This window comes from Littorina saxatilis, linkage group LG17 (genome assembly GCF_037325665.1).
Source record: "Littorina saxatilis isolate snail1 linkage group LG17, US_GU_Lsax_2.0, whole genome shotgun sequence".
NCBI classification, from domain to species: Eukaryota; Metazoa; Mollusca; class Gastropoda; order Littorinimorpha; family Littorinidae; genus Littorina; species Littorina saxatilis.
Window position 1 is genome coordinate 66,696,778 of NC_090261.1, and position 12,849 is coordinate 66,709,626.

Here is a 12,849-nt window from a genome sequence, read left to right on the forward strand (position 1 = left end):
ACCAAACGTTTTAACAACAAAAAATGGAGTATACTACATGGGTTACTGTATCGTACCAGATTTACACAAGGTAATTTTTTTATGTTGAACTGCGAGCGATAGCGAGCTGTTCACCATTTGAAAAAAACAACGAGTGTACATCTGGTACGACACAACAACTCATGTAGTATTCTTTTTATCCTACATACGGAACTTGTATACGTGTATTTTAATCAAAACGTCACGCAGTGGACGCGTCCAAATTGAAGACGCTTCTTTTGGAACCTCATCCAAGCTATTTCAAAGCCTCGTTCAATCTCAGTGACGTCAATGCAAAGACACGTCACTCTAGAAAGTGTAGCGTGACCTGAAAGTTTTGAAACTTCTACCAGGAGAAACAGAATAGTGTAAAAGGTTTCCATAATGACGTTTGTCTCGGTGACTGGCATCATAAGCAGTCGAAAAGCAGGTCCCTGCCAAACTCGTTTGACATGACCTTAAAACGTGTGGTTTGTTATCTCATGAGTGTCTCCCTCACGTGTAATTATAGGATATAACTTGATACCAACTTTTTACATACATGTAACAAGGTCTCCTTCAACGTTAATTTACAAACACTGAACGGCCGGGACATCTGTGTCGGCCTGTGAGAATGTGGCAACAATGTATCAAATCAATAGCAAGCAGGTAAAAATGTCTGGTTGCAGGTGAACCAAAGTCAGTACAAAAAAAGAATTAGCACTTCACTTTGTCCGTATGTGTCGCTTTTTCTTTTCTTTTTAGGCGGTAGATGCGAGTCCTAAAAAGACACAAGAATTAGCTAACACAAACAGCTTTAAAAAAAAACCGACAATAACAGAGAATGCACACAATTTCTGACAAACCACGTGTATGTATGAACAAGTCAAGAGAATTCTGATTTTCGCGCTGTTTTGCGGTACGTAAAGGACCAGCGCAATAACCAGCTTGTAATGCTGAAAGGTTTATATTTTTGTGTCAGCGTGCTCAAATTGAGGTAGCATCCTGACTCTTTGCATGGGGGTAGTGTGCACGAGTCAGTGAAAGGGGGAAGGGAACATCTTATCTTCATTGTTTACTGATAAGCGGTATGGTTTTACCCCAGCGCAGCACCTCGGCAGACACGTAAAAGAAACCAGACCACCCTTAATTATGGTACCTGTTAGGCGTCTCCCTTCGAACGCAGGAAATGCCTTTCCCTAAGACACCGGCTATATAGTGCTTGCATCATGACCCTGTTAATGACTGGAGCATCATGCCGGCCCATGACTCACAGGCCAGAAGATAAGAAAGGCAGTGAAAGATGATGCGGTGTACTGGGGACCCCCCCCCCCCCTTCCCCTCCCTTTCAAGACACTCTCATCCCATCCACCCCTTTCAAGACTCCACCCCCCCCCCCCCCCCCACACACACACAAGACATTGCTTTTTCAAATTGACTGTTCATAACCCCTGTAAATCTATTTCCAGTTTATGACATACTGCCTTTCCAGACCTGGTTTTCTTATTTTCTGGGAGGTCTTAAAGGGGGGGGGGGGGGGGTGTTACATTACAACTTACTGAATGTACTGGCATACTCTGAGGAAGAAGATACAACAACAAAAAGTTGTGTAAGGCGAAATAACAACATTTAGTCAAGCTGTCGAACTCACAGAATGAAACTGAACGCACTGCTTTTTTTCACCAAGACCACATACTCGTAGTTTCGTCAGACCATCGCTCGTGGCAAAGGCAGTGAAGGCAGTGAAATCGACAAGCCATGCAGAACAGTGCGGTAGTGGTCGCGCTGAGCAGGATAACACGCTTTTCTGTATGTCTATTCTTTTTAGCTTACTGAGTTTGTTTTTAATCCAAACATATCATATCTATATGTTTTTGGAATCAGGGACCGACAAGGAATAAGATGAAATTGTTTTTAAATCGATTTCGGAAAATTAATTTTAATCATAATTTTCATATTTTTCATTTTCAGAGCTTGTTTGTAATCCAAATATAACATATGTTTATGTTTTTGGAATCAGAAAATGACGCAGAATAAGATGAAATTATTTTTGGATCGTTTTATAAAAAAATAATTTTAATTACAATTTTCAGATTGACCAAACTCATTCATTAGTTTTTAATCCCCCAAGCTGAAATGCAATACCAAAGTCTGGCCTTCGTCGAAGATTTCTTTGCCAAAATTTCAATCAATTTGATTGAAAAATGAGGGTGTGACAGTGCCGCCTCAACTTTTACAAAAAGCCGGATATGACGTCATCAAACATATTTATCGAAAAAAACGTCCGGGGATATCATTCCCAGGAACTCTCATGTAAAATTTCGGTCCAGTAGTTTAGTCTGAATCGCTCTACACACACACACACACACACACGCACAGACAGACACACACATACACACACACACACACACACACACACACACCACGACCCTCGTCTCGATTCCCCCTCTATGTTAAAACATTTAGTCAAAACTTGACTAAATGTAAAAAGGTCATAAAAGAAGATTCAACATTAGGGTATACATGTACTCACAGCTTTGAGAGCCTTGACGGCATCCTCACACACTTGCATGCCGCGGGAATCGAACACCTCCGTGCAACCCAAGTACTGCAACATAACGTGGGTGACCTCGTTAGACACACATGGCGTGAAACCCTCTTCACATGCATGTCTAATTAGGGTTGAATAGAAAAGTGAACTTTGAACGAGTTAATGTGATTCACAAGCACTAACTTTAATACACAGAAGTGCTGGTGGAGATAAACAAGCATGTAGATTAGCACACTTGTGTAACACTTGTCATACAGTATTCCCTGAAAACTGAGTATGGCTGCCTAAATGGTGGAGTAAAACACTGTCATTCATGTAAAACGCACGTACTTGTGGTAAACTTGAGTGCACGTGGGAGTTGCTGCCCATGAATGCAGCAGAAGAAGTCATACAGAATACAGAAAGAAAGACAGACAGACCCTGAGACAGGCGGACAGATAAAGAAAGAAATTAGAAAAAATTGATAATCAACAAAGAACTACCACATCACAGAGCAGAAGATCATAACAAAACTAAAGGAAATGTTTACGGTCTGACAAGCCATCTGTGGTCCTCTTTTTTGTGTGCAATAGTTACTTATAGACCTCTTTTTCTTTTGCAGTACACACTCATTGATCTTTTCTTTTGCAATACAGTACTTATTCACCATCTTTTCTTTCGTAGGACTTGACTCATCTCTTTTTCTTGTTCAGTACTTACTCATAGATCTCAGTTTCTTTACAAAGTACTTATCCTCTTCCCTATGACAGTACTCACCCTGACTTGGAAGCTGCAGGTGCCCTCGCGGACCTTCTTCTCATCCTCCTGCCACTGGTGCGGCTTGGAACACTCGGGAACATGGTCCTTCTTCTTCCGGAAGCTCAGCCGCCGCTTCAGGCTTTGCATTATATTCCGGTAGCGGGGGAACCTCTTGCTTCTGCAACATCACAGAGTTTATCATTAGCATTATATTCCGGTAGCGGTGGAACCTCTTGCTTCTGCAACATCACAGAGTCTATCATTAGCATTATATTCCAGTAGCAGGGGAAGCTCTTGCTTCTGCAACATCCAAGTCCAAGTCAGGTTGACAGACGCCAGGAATTCAATCACATGAAAGCCTGCTAAGTCACAGTAAATGTGTCTGGATTCCAGTCCGGGGTGGGGATAGGTTTTTTTCTACAGAGTTGGCAACTTTCTGAAGGTATTCACTGACTTGATGTCTGAGTGTCTGGTTGACAGTGTAGCTGTACATTTCAGAGGGGAATCAGATTATGTGTGTTGTCCTTTTGTCCAATTGTTGTTATAATTGTTTACAGGCAGGCTGGGTGTGCCGAAGCAAATGTTCCATTTTCATGTAACATTTTAATGGACAATAAAGTGTTGTTATTGTTATTATGGCAGTCACAGTAATGTCTCACCCTCATACATGAACTTTAGTCTACCACATGCCTTGCTTAAACTACACCTTCACATACAGTATACTCATGCACATAAGTGCACAGACAAACACTGCCATGCATTCATCTGCACAGTATGCAATTCCTTTGGGATGGGGCAATGCAACACTGTTGGAAAGTTAAGCCTCTGAGTCTGAATACAATAACACTTTGTGTTCATATTTGCCAAACATTTCCAAACATAGAGCAAAATAGAAAACAACAGTGAAACGTTCAAGAGGTTTCTACCTCAAAGTGGGAGAAAAACAATCCACTCAAAATAAGTAACTGTGAGGAAAAGGCAAGCAATCACAGGACAATTCCTGTCCTGCAGCCAATGTAAACACACTTATTAAGCTTTTTTGAGGCTGACAGAGTTCCACTTGTGCAGTGTAAACAAATCAGCTGCCGAGGCAAGCAGTTGCAACTTTGCAGGCCCTGAAGCCCCGGGGTAAACAACGTCAGGGAGAAACAGCAGACTGTTCAATCTTAGCTCTAGTGCCTCTCGATTAATTGAACGGCCGCCTTGGCATACTGTTCTCCAAAAACTGCGCAAATCAACTTGGCATACTTCAATGTAAACCACCAGATAAACATATCAAACGGAAAAAACAAGAGTTCTTCACTTCAGACATGCAACTCTCAACAAGGAATTCTCTCACCATGACTGTAAGTGTAGGACTGTGCAATGCATAGAATGTACTTTCGCTTTATATTGCACAGACCTATTTGTGTACCTTTTTTCTTTTGATTAACGTGACAACAAGCATTTAATTTCCCTTCAAACTGATAATATAAATGATGTAAAACACAAACTTGAACTCTGTGGTGGAAAGAAAGTGTTTTTCCGATCTGTGAAGGTAGCAAAGGCCAATAAACAGATCCATCTCTCTCTGCTCCAAACCCAACATTAAAAAGTACTTACACCAGAGATACCACAAGAGTTGTGACTTTCTACAGAACAGTGGAACCTCCCCTTGAAGGCCTCCAAAACTAGACAGGCACTGGAACTCTACTAGGAATATATACATCCCAAGCTGCCTATGCTAGAGCCCATGCACAGCAGCTTATTTTTCATACCAAGATCGGCGAACAGGTTTTCTATAAACCTACAACGTCGCACAAGTACAAGTAAAAATCTGAGAAAACCAGGTCTTAAAAAGGAGGGCGTATTAAAATGGGGGTAAATTTACAGAGGTTATGAACAGAAAGTGTAAGAAAACAGGGTCTTAAATTGGGGGGGGGGGGGGGGGGGGGGTCTTAAAAGGGGAGTTCCACTGTATCTCTGCTAACAGGGTTCACTGCACCACTCTTGGGAGGGGAGTTCCACTGCATCTCTGCTGACAGGCTTCACTGCACCACTCTTGGGAGGGGAGTTCCACTGTATCTCTGCTGACAGGCTTCACTGCACCACTCTTGGGAGGGGAGTTCCACTGCATCTCTGCTGACAGGCTTCACTGCACCACTCTTGGGAGGGGAGTTCCACTGCATCTCTGCTGACAGGCTTCACTGCACCACTCTTGGGAGGGGAGTTCCACTGTATCTCTGCTGACAGGCTTCACTGCACCACTCTTGGGAGGGGAGTTCCACTGTATCTCTGCTGACAGGCTTCACTGCACCACTCTTGGGAGGGGAGTTCCACTGCATCTCTGCTGACAGGGTTCACTGCACCACTCTTGGGAGGGGAGTTCCACTGTATCTCTGCTGACAGGCTTCACTGCACCATTCTTGGGAGGGGAGTTCCACTGCATCTCTGCTGACAGGCTTCACTGCACCACTCTTGGGAGGGGAGTTCCACTGCATCTCTGCTGACAGGGTTCACTGCACCACTCTTGGGAGGGGAGTTCCACTGCATCTCTGCTGACAGGCTTCACTGCACCACTCTTGGGAAGGGAGTTCCACTTATCTCTGCTGACAGGCTTCACTGCACCACTCTTGGGAGGGGAGTTCCACTGCATCTCTGCTGACAGGCTTCACTGCACCACTCTTGGGAGGGGAGTTCCACTGTATCTCTGCTGACAGGCTTCACTGCACCACTCTTGGGAGGGGAGTTCCACTGTATCTCTGCTGACAGGCTTCACTGCACCACTCTTGGGAGGGGAGTTCCACTGCATCTCTGCTGACAGGCTTCACTGCACCACTCTTGGGAGGGGAGTTCCACTGTATCTCTGCTGACAGGCTTCACTGCACCACTCTTGGGAGGGGAGTTCCACTGCATCTCTGCTGACAGGCTTCACTGCACCACTCTTGGGAGGGGAGTTCCACTGTATCTCTGCTGACAGGCTTCACTGCACCACTCTTGGGAGGGGAGTTCCACTGTATCTCTGCTGACAGGCTTCACTGCACCACTCTTGGGAGGGGAGTTCCACTGCATCTCTGCTGACAGGCTTCACTGCACCACTCTTGGGAGGGGAGTTCCACTGCATCTCTGCTGACAGGCTTCACTGCACCACTCTTGGGAGGGGAGTTCCACTCTCTGCTGACAGGTTTCACTGCACCACTCTTGAGAGGGGAGTTCCACTCTCTGCTGACAGGCTTCACTGCACCACTCTTGGGAGGGGAGTTCCACTGCATCTCTGCTGACAGGGTTCACTGCACCACTCTTGGGAGGGGAGTTCCACTGTATCTCTGCTGACAGGGTTCACTTGCACCACTCTTGGGAGGGGAGTTCCACTGCATCTCTGCTGACAGGCTTCACTGCACCACTCTTGGGAGGGGAGTTCCACTGCATCTCTGCTGACAGGCTTCACTGCACCACTCTTGGGAGGGGAGTTCCACTGTATCTCTGCTGACAGGCTTCACTGCACCACTCTTGGGAAGGGAGTTCCACTTATCTCTGCTGACAGGCTTCACTGCACCACTCTTGGGATTGTGAATGTCATGCGCCAACACAAAGTTCTTCACATTCTGAACACAATTTACAAATAAATAAGGAAACCAACGCTCTCCATCATTATCAACTGTGCAAAATCTTGACCGTAAAACAAACAAAGCAGATGAACTTGGCTAGAGGTCATGAACTCATTCAATCATTCTGACTACAGATCAATGATACATCTAATGTGTACTTCTGCATGAATAGGATCGCCCCTCCCAGGTGAAGAGCAACACATACATGTACAAGTAAATTGCAACAAGCCACAGACATAATCCATACCTGGTGAGAACAGCTCACTATCTGCGCATGCTTTCAAATATGCTGCTTGGGCCATGGTATGAGAAAGTGTGCTTGAGGAAGATAAAGGGCAGATAATGACCCAATTAACAGGATCTATACATTTCCTTGTACCCTGATAAACAGATAGAAGAGAGATTAGCGACAAATGGGGTGATAACATCTTGCCTTGAAGCTGGTTCATGTTGCTAATAGGTTAAGAGGCTTGTGAAAGAGCGCTGGACTCATCATAACTACTTTTTTCCTCTTTATGTTTCAGGCTCAATCCCTCAAATACAGTGGAAACCTCCCCCCCCCCCCCCCCCCCCCCCCCTTTGTAGTTTTAAGAACCCCCAATTTAAGACTTCTCCCATTTAAAGACCTTGGCCCTTGCTTCTTCACATTGTCTTTTTATAACCTCTGTAAAATGTACCTCTATTTCAAGGCCTGATGTATTCACATTGTCTTTTTATAACCTCTGTAAAATGTACCTCTATTTCAAGGCCTGATGTATTCACATTGTCTTTTTATAACCTCTGTAAAATGTACCTCTATTTCAAGGCCTGATGTATTCACATTGTCTTTTTATAACCTCTGTAAAATGTACCTCTATTTCAAGGCCTGATGTATTCACATTGTCTTTTTATAACTTCTGTAAAATGTACCTCTATTTCTAGGCCTGATGTATTCACATTGTCTTTTTATAACCTCTGTAAAATGTACCTCTATTTCAAGGTCTGATGTATTCACATTGTCTTTTTATAACTTCTGTAAAATGTACCTCTGTTTCAAGGCCTGATGTATTCACATTGTCTTTTTATAACCTCTGTAAAATGTACCTCTATTTCAAGGTCTGATGTATTCACATTGTCTTTTTATAACTTCTGTAAAATGTACCTCTGTTTCAAGGCCTGATGTATTCAGATTTTCTTTTTATAACCTCTGTAAAATGTACCTCCGTTTCAAGGCCTGATGTATTCACATTGTCTTTTTATAACCTCTGTAAATTGTACCTCTATTTTAAGGCCTGATGTATTCACATTTTTGAAGGTTTAAAAAAAAAGAGTTCTACTAAACACTATACATTTTTCCACTTTCCAAAAAAATTGGACACCTGAAAACTTAAATGTCACAAACCATTCTGGAGGCAGAATTTATGGGTACTCTTCTGACATAACATCTGCAGAAATGTGTTCATGTCAAGATTTTAGTTTCTAATTTGAATGCAACTGTCTTTCTTGTACAGTGGTCGCCGCTTAATAAAACCACTTCTGGACCGACGAAAAATGGCTTTAATAAGCGGCGGATTTATTAACCGGCGGTCCAGGAATACGTCATTTTCGAAAGAAAAAAAAATCTCTTTTGTTTACGTCACTCAGTCACTTTCTTTCGTCATTTACACTTGTTTGAATCTAAACAAAACTTCACGAAGGATGTTGAACTTTTGTTTTAATTATGTACATGTACGTGTACTTTGATCACTTCGGTACATCAATAATTTCACTGTCACCGTCACGAACCATTACTCGTCAGAGAAGAACGATTTTATGAGTGTTTGTTTGTTGGTCGTCTTCCACATCAGAACAAGATAATGTGAGTTTTAGTCACAAACTACGTGATTTCTCTGAGAAAACTGGCTTTAATAAGCGGCGGGTTGGTTTTATTAACCGGCTTTTTCTAATACATAAGATATAGTGATAAATCCGGACCGTCTGAAATCGGCTTTTATAAGCGGCTGGCTCTATTAACCGCGGTTTTATTAAGCGGCGTCCACTGTATTGCTTTTGTTCACATTACATCATGCCATCTTCACCATTCTGCACTACATTTATTTCTCAACTCCTTGCATACAATTTTAGCCTTCTAGCTACAGTTCATCTACAAAGGCAGGGTTTAGCCTGGGAGAAAAAGGCAATGGGACATTTGTCCCACTCAACCAAATTCTGATGGGACATAGTTGAAGACAAGAAGCGCCAAAGAGGCCTGTACGCGTTTTGACCAAAGATGCAAAAGGATGCAATATGGTGCCATCTGAAAATTAGCCGCTATATCGTGTTATCTCTGTATGTGTGTGTGTGTTTTTAATCCGATGTAAAGTGTACATTTGGTGGCGCAGTAGTACGTAATTTCAATGTGCCCTTTGACGCACTGAAGGAAATTGTGATGGGACATTTTCAGATTTAATGCGCCAATGGCACAGGGCGCACTAGTAAATAAAACCCTGCAAAGGTTGTACAAGTCTGCAACAATGCGTTATGTGCAATCATACAACTTTATTCTGGTTTTGAAACATTAAACCCAGCAGCAGCTGTTTCTCATGTCACACGGCCTACTTTGATGTTCAGCAATATATAGCAGTGAACAATTCTGTGTGTGATGTAACTGGGTCACTTATGCACAGATAGGCCTGTATTTCAGCAGATAAATATCAGCCTGTGTCGTGTGGTGATTCTTCAGTGACCTGTCCTATCAGCATTCAGCGCTTACCTACCTGTTGGTCACTCTCTTTATACCTAGCTGTTGGTCACTCGACTCTGCCTCTAGGCTTTCATTTTACACATTAGTGAACAAGAAGGGCAAAGCCCATACGACTCACATGCTTGACCTTCTGCTTTACACATTTTTCCTACCAAAATACATGTGACCTTGACCCAAGGTCAAGGTCATCCAAGGTCATGCAACACAAAGCTGTTAATTCAAGACATAGGAAGTACAATGGTGCTTATTGGCTCTTTCTACCATGAGATATGGTCACTTTTAGTGGTTCACTACCTTATTTTGGTCACATTTCATAAGGGTCAAAGTGACCTTGACCTTGATGATATGTGACCAAATGTGTCTCATGATGAAAGCATAACATGTGCCCCACATAATTTTTAAGTTTGAAACAGTTATCTTCCATAGTTCAGGGTCAAGGTCACTTCAAAATATGTATACAATCCAACTTTGAAGAGCTCCTGTGACCTTGACCTTGAAGCAAGGTAAACCAAACTGGTATCAAAAGATGGGGCTTACTTTGCCCTATATATCATATATAGGTGAGGTATTCAATCTCAAAAACTTCAGAGAAAATGGGAAAAATGTGAAAAATAGCTGTTTTTAGACAACATTTATGGCCCCTGCGACCTTGACCTTGAAGCAAGGTCAAGATGCTATGTATGTTTTTTGGGGCCTTGTCATCATACACCATCTTGCCAAATTTGGTACTGATAGACTGAATAGTGTCCAAGAAATATTCAACGTTAAAGTTTTCCGGCCGGCCGGACGACTCGGGTGAGTACATAGACTCACTTTTGCTTCGCATGTGAGTCAAAAACCACCTTGCTGCTTGGCATAGTACATGTACTTACTTTTTTTTCCCTTTCCCGGTTGTGTGTGTGTGTGTGTGTGTGTGTGTGGAGAGAGAGACAGGCGGACTGACAGAGATGCGTGTGTTTGAACTTGTGTGTTTGAGGTGAGAGTAAAATGAATGAAAAGTAAACTCTCTCTGTGTGTGTGTGTGTGTGTGTGGTCTCTCTCTCTCTCTCTCTCTCTAATGCTATCATCCCTCGGTAATAAAGTTTTCGAGTTCTCTCTCTCTCTCTCTCTCTCTCTCTCTCTCTCTCTCAGATTCAGTGTCAATGAGTCCATCTCGCCTCCTCATGGGAGAAAGCTTTTGACAGGTGACTTCAGCACCAAGCCCAAAGGAACAAACTGATACATGTGCCGCCCCTCTCAAACCACAACACTCCCACACAAATAGCGGCGCGATTAAAGTGGGTCGAGTTACACCTGAGTCAGATGCCGTGTAAACTGCTCACTGCTAGCGGCTCGTTACCGCAAATGTCTGCACAACTTTCACAGGCGTTTACACCGCTCAGCTCAGACTACGGGTCGTGACCGCAATGTACAGTGGAACGGCCCGAACCCATATCACATTTTCTTCCTGTCTAAAAATCACAAGCAATCCGTGACTGAAAGGTTCCAGATCTTTTGTTTGTTTGAAACGAGAGGGGTTCACTAGTCCGAGGGTTCACTAGTCCGAGGGTTCACTAGTCCGAGGGTCCACTAGTCCGAGGGTTCACTAGTCCGAGGGTTCACTAGTCCGAGGGTTCACTATAGACGCTTGAACAAAGGATATTCAATTTGATTTGTTTTTATTTTGTGTGTGTATGTGTGCGTGGATGTGCGTGTGCGTGCGTGCGTGTGTTTTTCACTGCTGTGGGAACCAAATCGAAGAATATTCTCATAAAAACACTGAGTTGTTTTCATTCAAAAAGATAATGTGGTGTTTTATATTTTGACTGAAGAAATCTCAGACTATTTCCCCCAAGAAACTTAGTTATTTATATTTTGACTGAAGAAAGGATATTACATTTATCAGGATACCGCCCCGACTGGACAATTACGTGATCGAACTGCCTACAGTTTTTAGTCATATTATATAGCACCTCGGGTTTCCTTTTGCCCGTGAGGGTCAATTAGTTATCCCACCGACCTGAATTATGGAGAGGATCGAGCCTGGGTTGTACTACAGCCTCACACATAATTTCATTGAAATCGGTTCTCAAACATCGGATATCTATTTGCGGACAGACACACACACACACACACACACACACACACACACACACACACACACACACACACACACACACACACACAGACAGACAGACACAGTGAAACCTATATACCGCCTTTTAAGGGGCGGTATAATAACTGGAAAATCAAGCGTCTATAGTAAACCCTCGGACTAGTGAACCCTCGGACTAGTGGGACGAACTGGAAAAGAAAGCGTCTATAGTAAACCTTCGGACTAGTGAACCCTCGGACTAGTGAACCCTCGGACTAGTGAACCCTCGGACTAATGAACCCTCGGACTAGTGAACCCTCGGACTAGTGGGGCGTTCCCGTTTGAAACTTATCAGTCTGCAAAACTCGCCATCATGTTCCACTGCAGATCGATACCCGACAATATGACCGGGAAGGAACGCTCACACTAAATTGACTAATTAGATGCACCATTTCAATTACGTTATCTGATTTGGCAGCTGAGACGATGCAGCTGCTAGTTTTGTACCACACAGCCCCAAAACGCAAACGCAAAAAACGCATTGTCTGCAATGTTACAGCTCCGCAGCTCAATGGCACAGTGATGTAGGGCATCACGAAATCACGACCTAACCTTTTCCCCAGGTACATGTAGCACGCTTTCACAAACTTGACACAGAAACTCTACTTTTTATTAAAACGGAAAATGCACGGGTGCCTACTTTCTGATGATGATAGTGATACAGGTTGAAAAACCCTTGCAGGTGCAAAGTGTTGGTGCCTATGCCAGCTGTGTATTAGGCTGGAGGCGAAGTTTGCACTCCCTCCCCTGTCTTGTCCTGTCTGATAATTTGGGCAAGAAACTCCACGCTTATCCTCAGTTGCTTTCTCCTTGTTTGTGAAGAAGATGCACAAATGGTTCTTTCCAAAACTACGGTTTTCTCTGTTGTTGAAAAATGTGTTATAATCAAGAACGACTTCTAAAAATAAAAAAAAAGAATATAAAAAGCAGTTTGGTATGTAATTCTGCTAATACTGTGATAGCAAAAATATAGTTTAGTAATTTGTATTTATGTTTTCTCTCGTGTACGTAAACTGGACATTACATCAATGTGTATATTTGCTATGCGAAAAGTGTGTAGTTACTTTGAACCTGTATCTTCTCTGCTTGAGAACACTGACTCTTCTTTTCATTCATGATA

At 43.1% G+C, this 12,849-nt stretch overlaps 1 protein-coding gene across 5 annotated transcripts in view; it reads right to left on the reverse strand.

Annotated features, from left to right (window-relative positions):
• The window catches only part of LOC138952260 (protein numb-like), a 94,957-nt gene that overhangs the window by 47,084 nt on the left and 35,024 nt on the right, over nucleotides 1-12,849 (reverse strand). For all 5 annotated transcript variants that reach the window (XM_070323885.1, XM_070323884.1, XM_070323888.1 and 2 more), the window contains exons 2-3: nucleotides 3,305-3,464; nucleotides 2,531-2,605 (exon numbers count right to left, since the gene is read on the reverse strand). In XM_070323885.1, coding sequence (XP_070179986.1) covers nucleotides 2,531-2,605; nucleotides 3,305-3,464 — 235 coding nt within the window. The remainder of the gene's footprint in view (nucleotides 1-2,530; nucleotides 2,606-3,304; nucleotides 3,465-12,849) is intronic.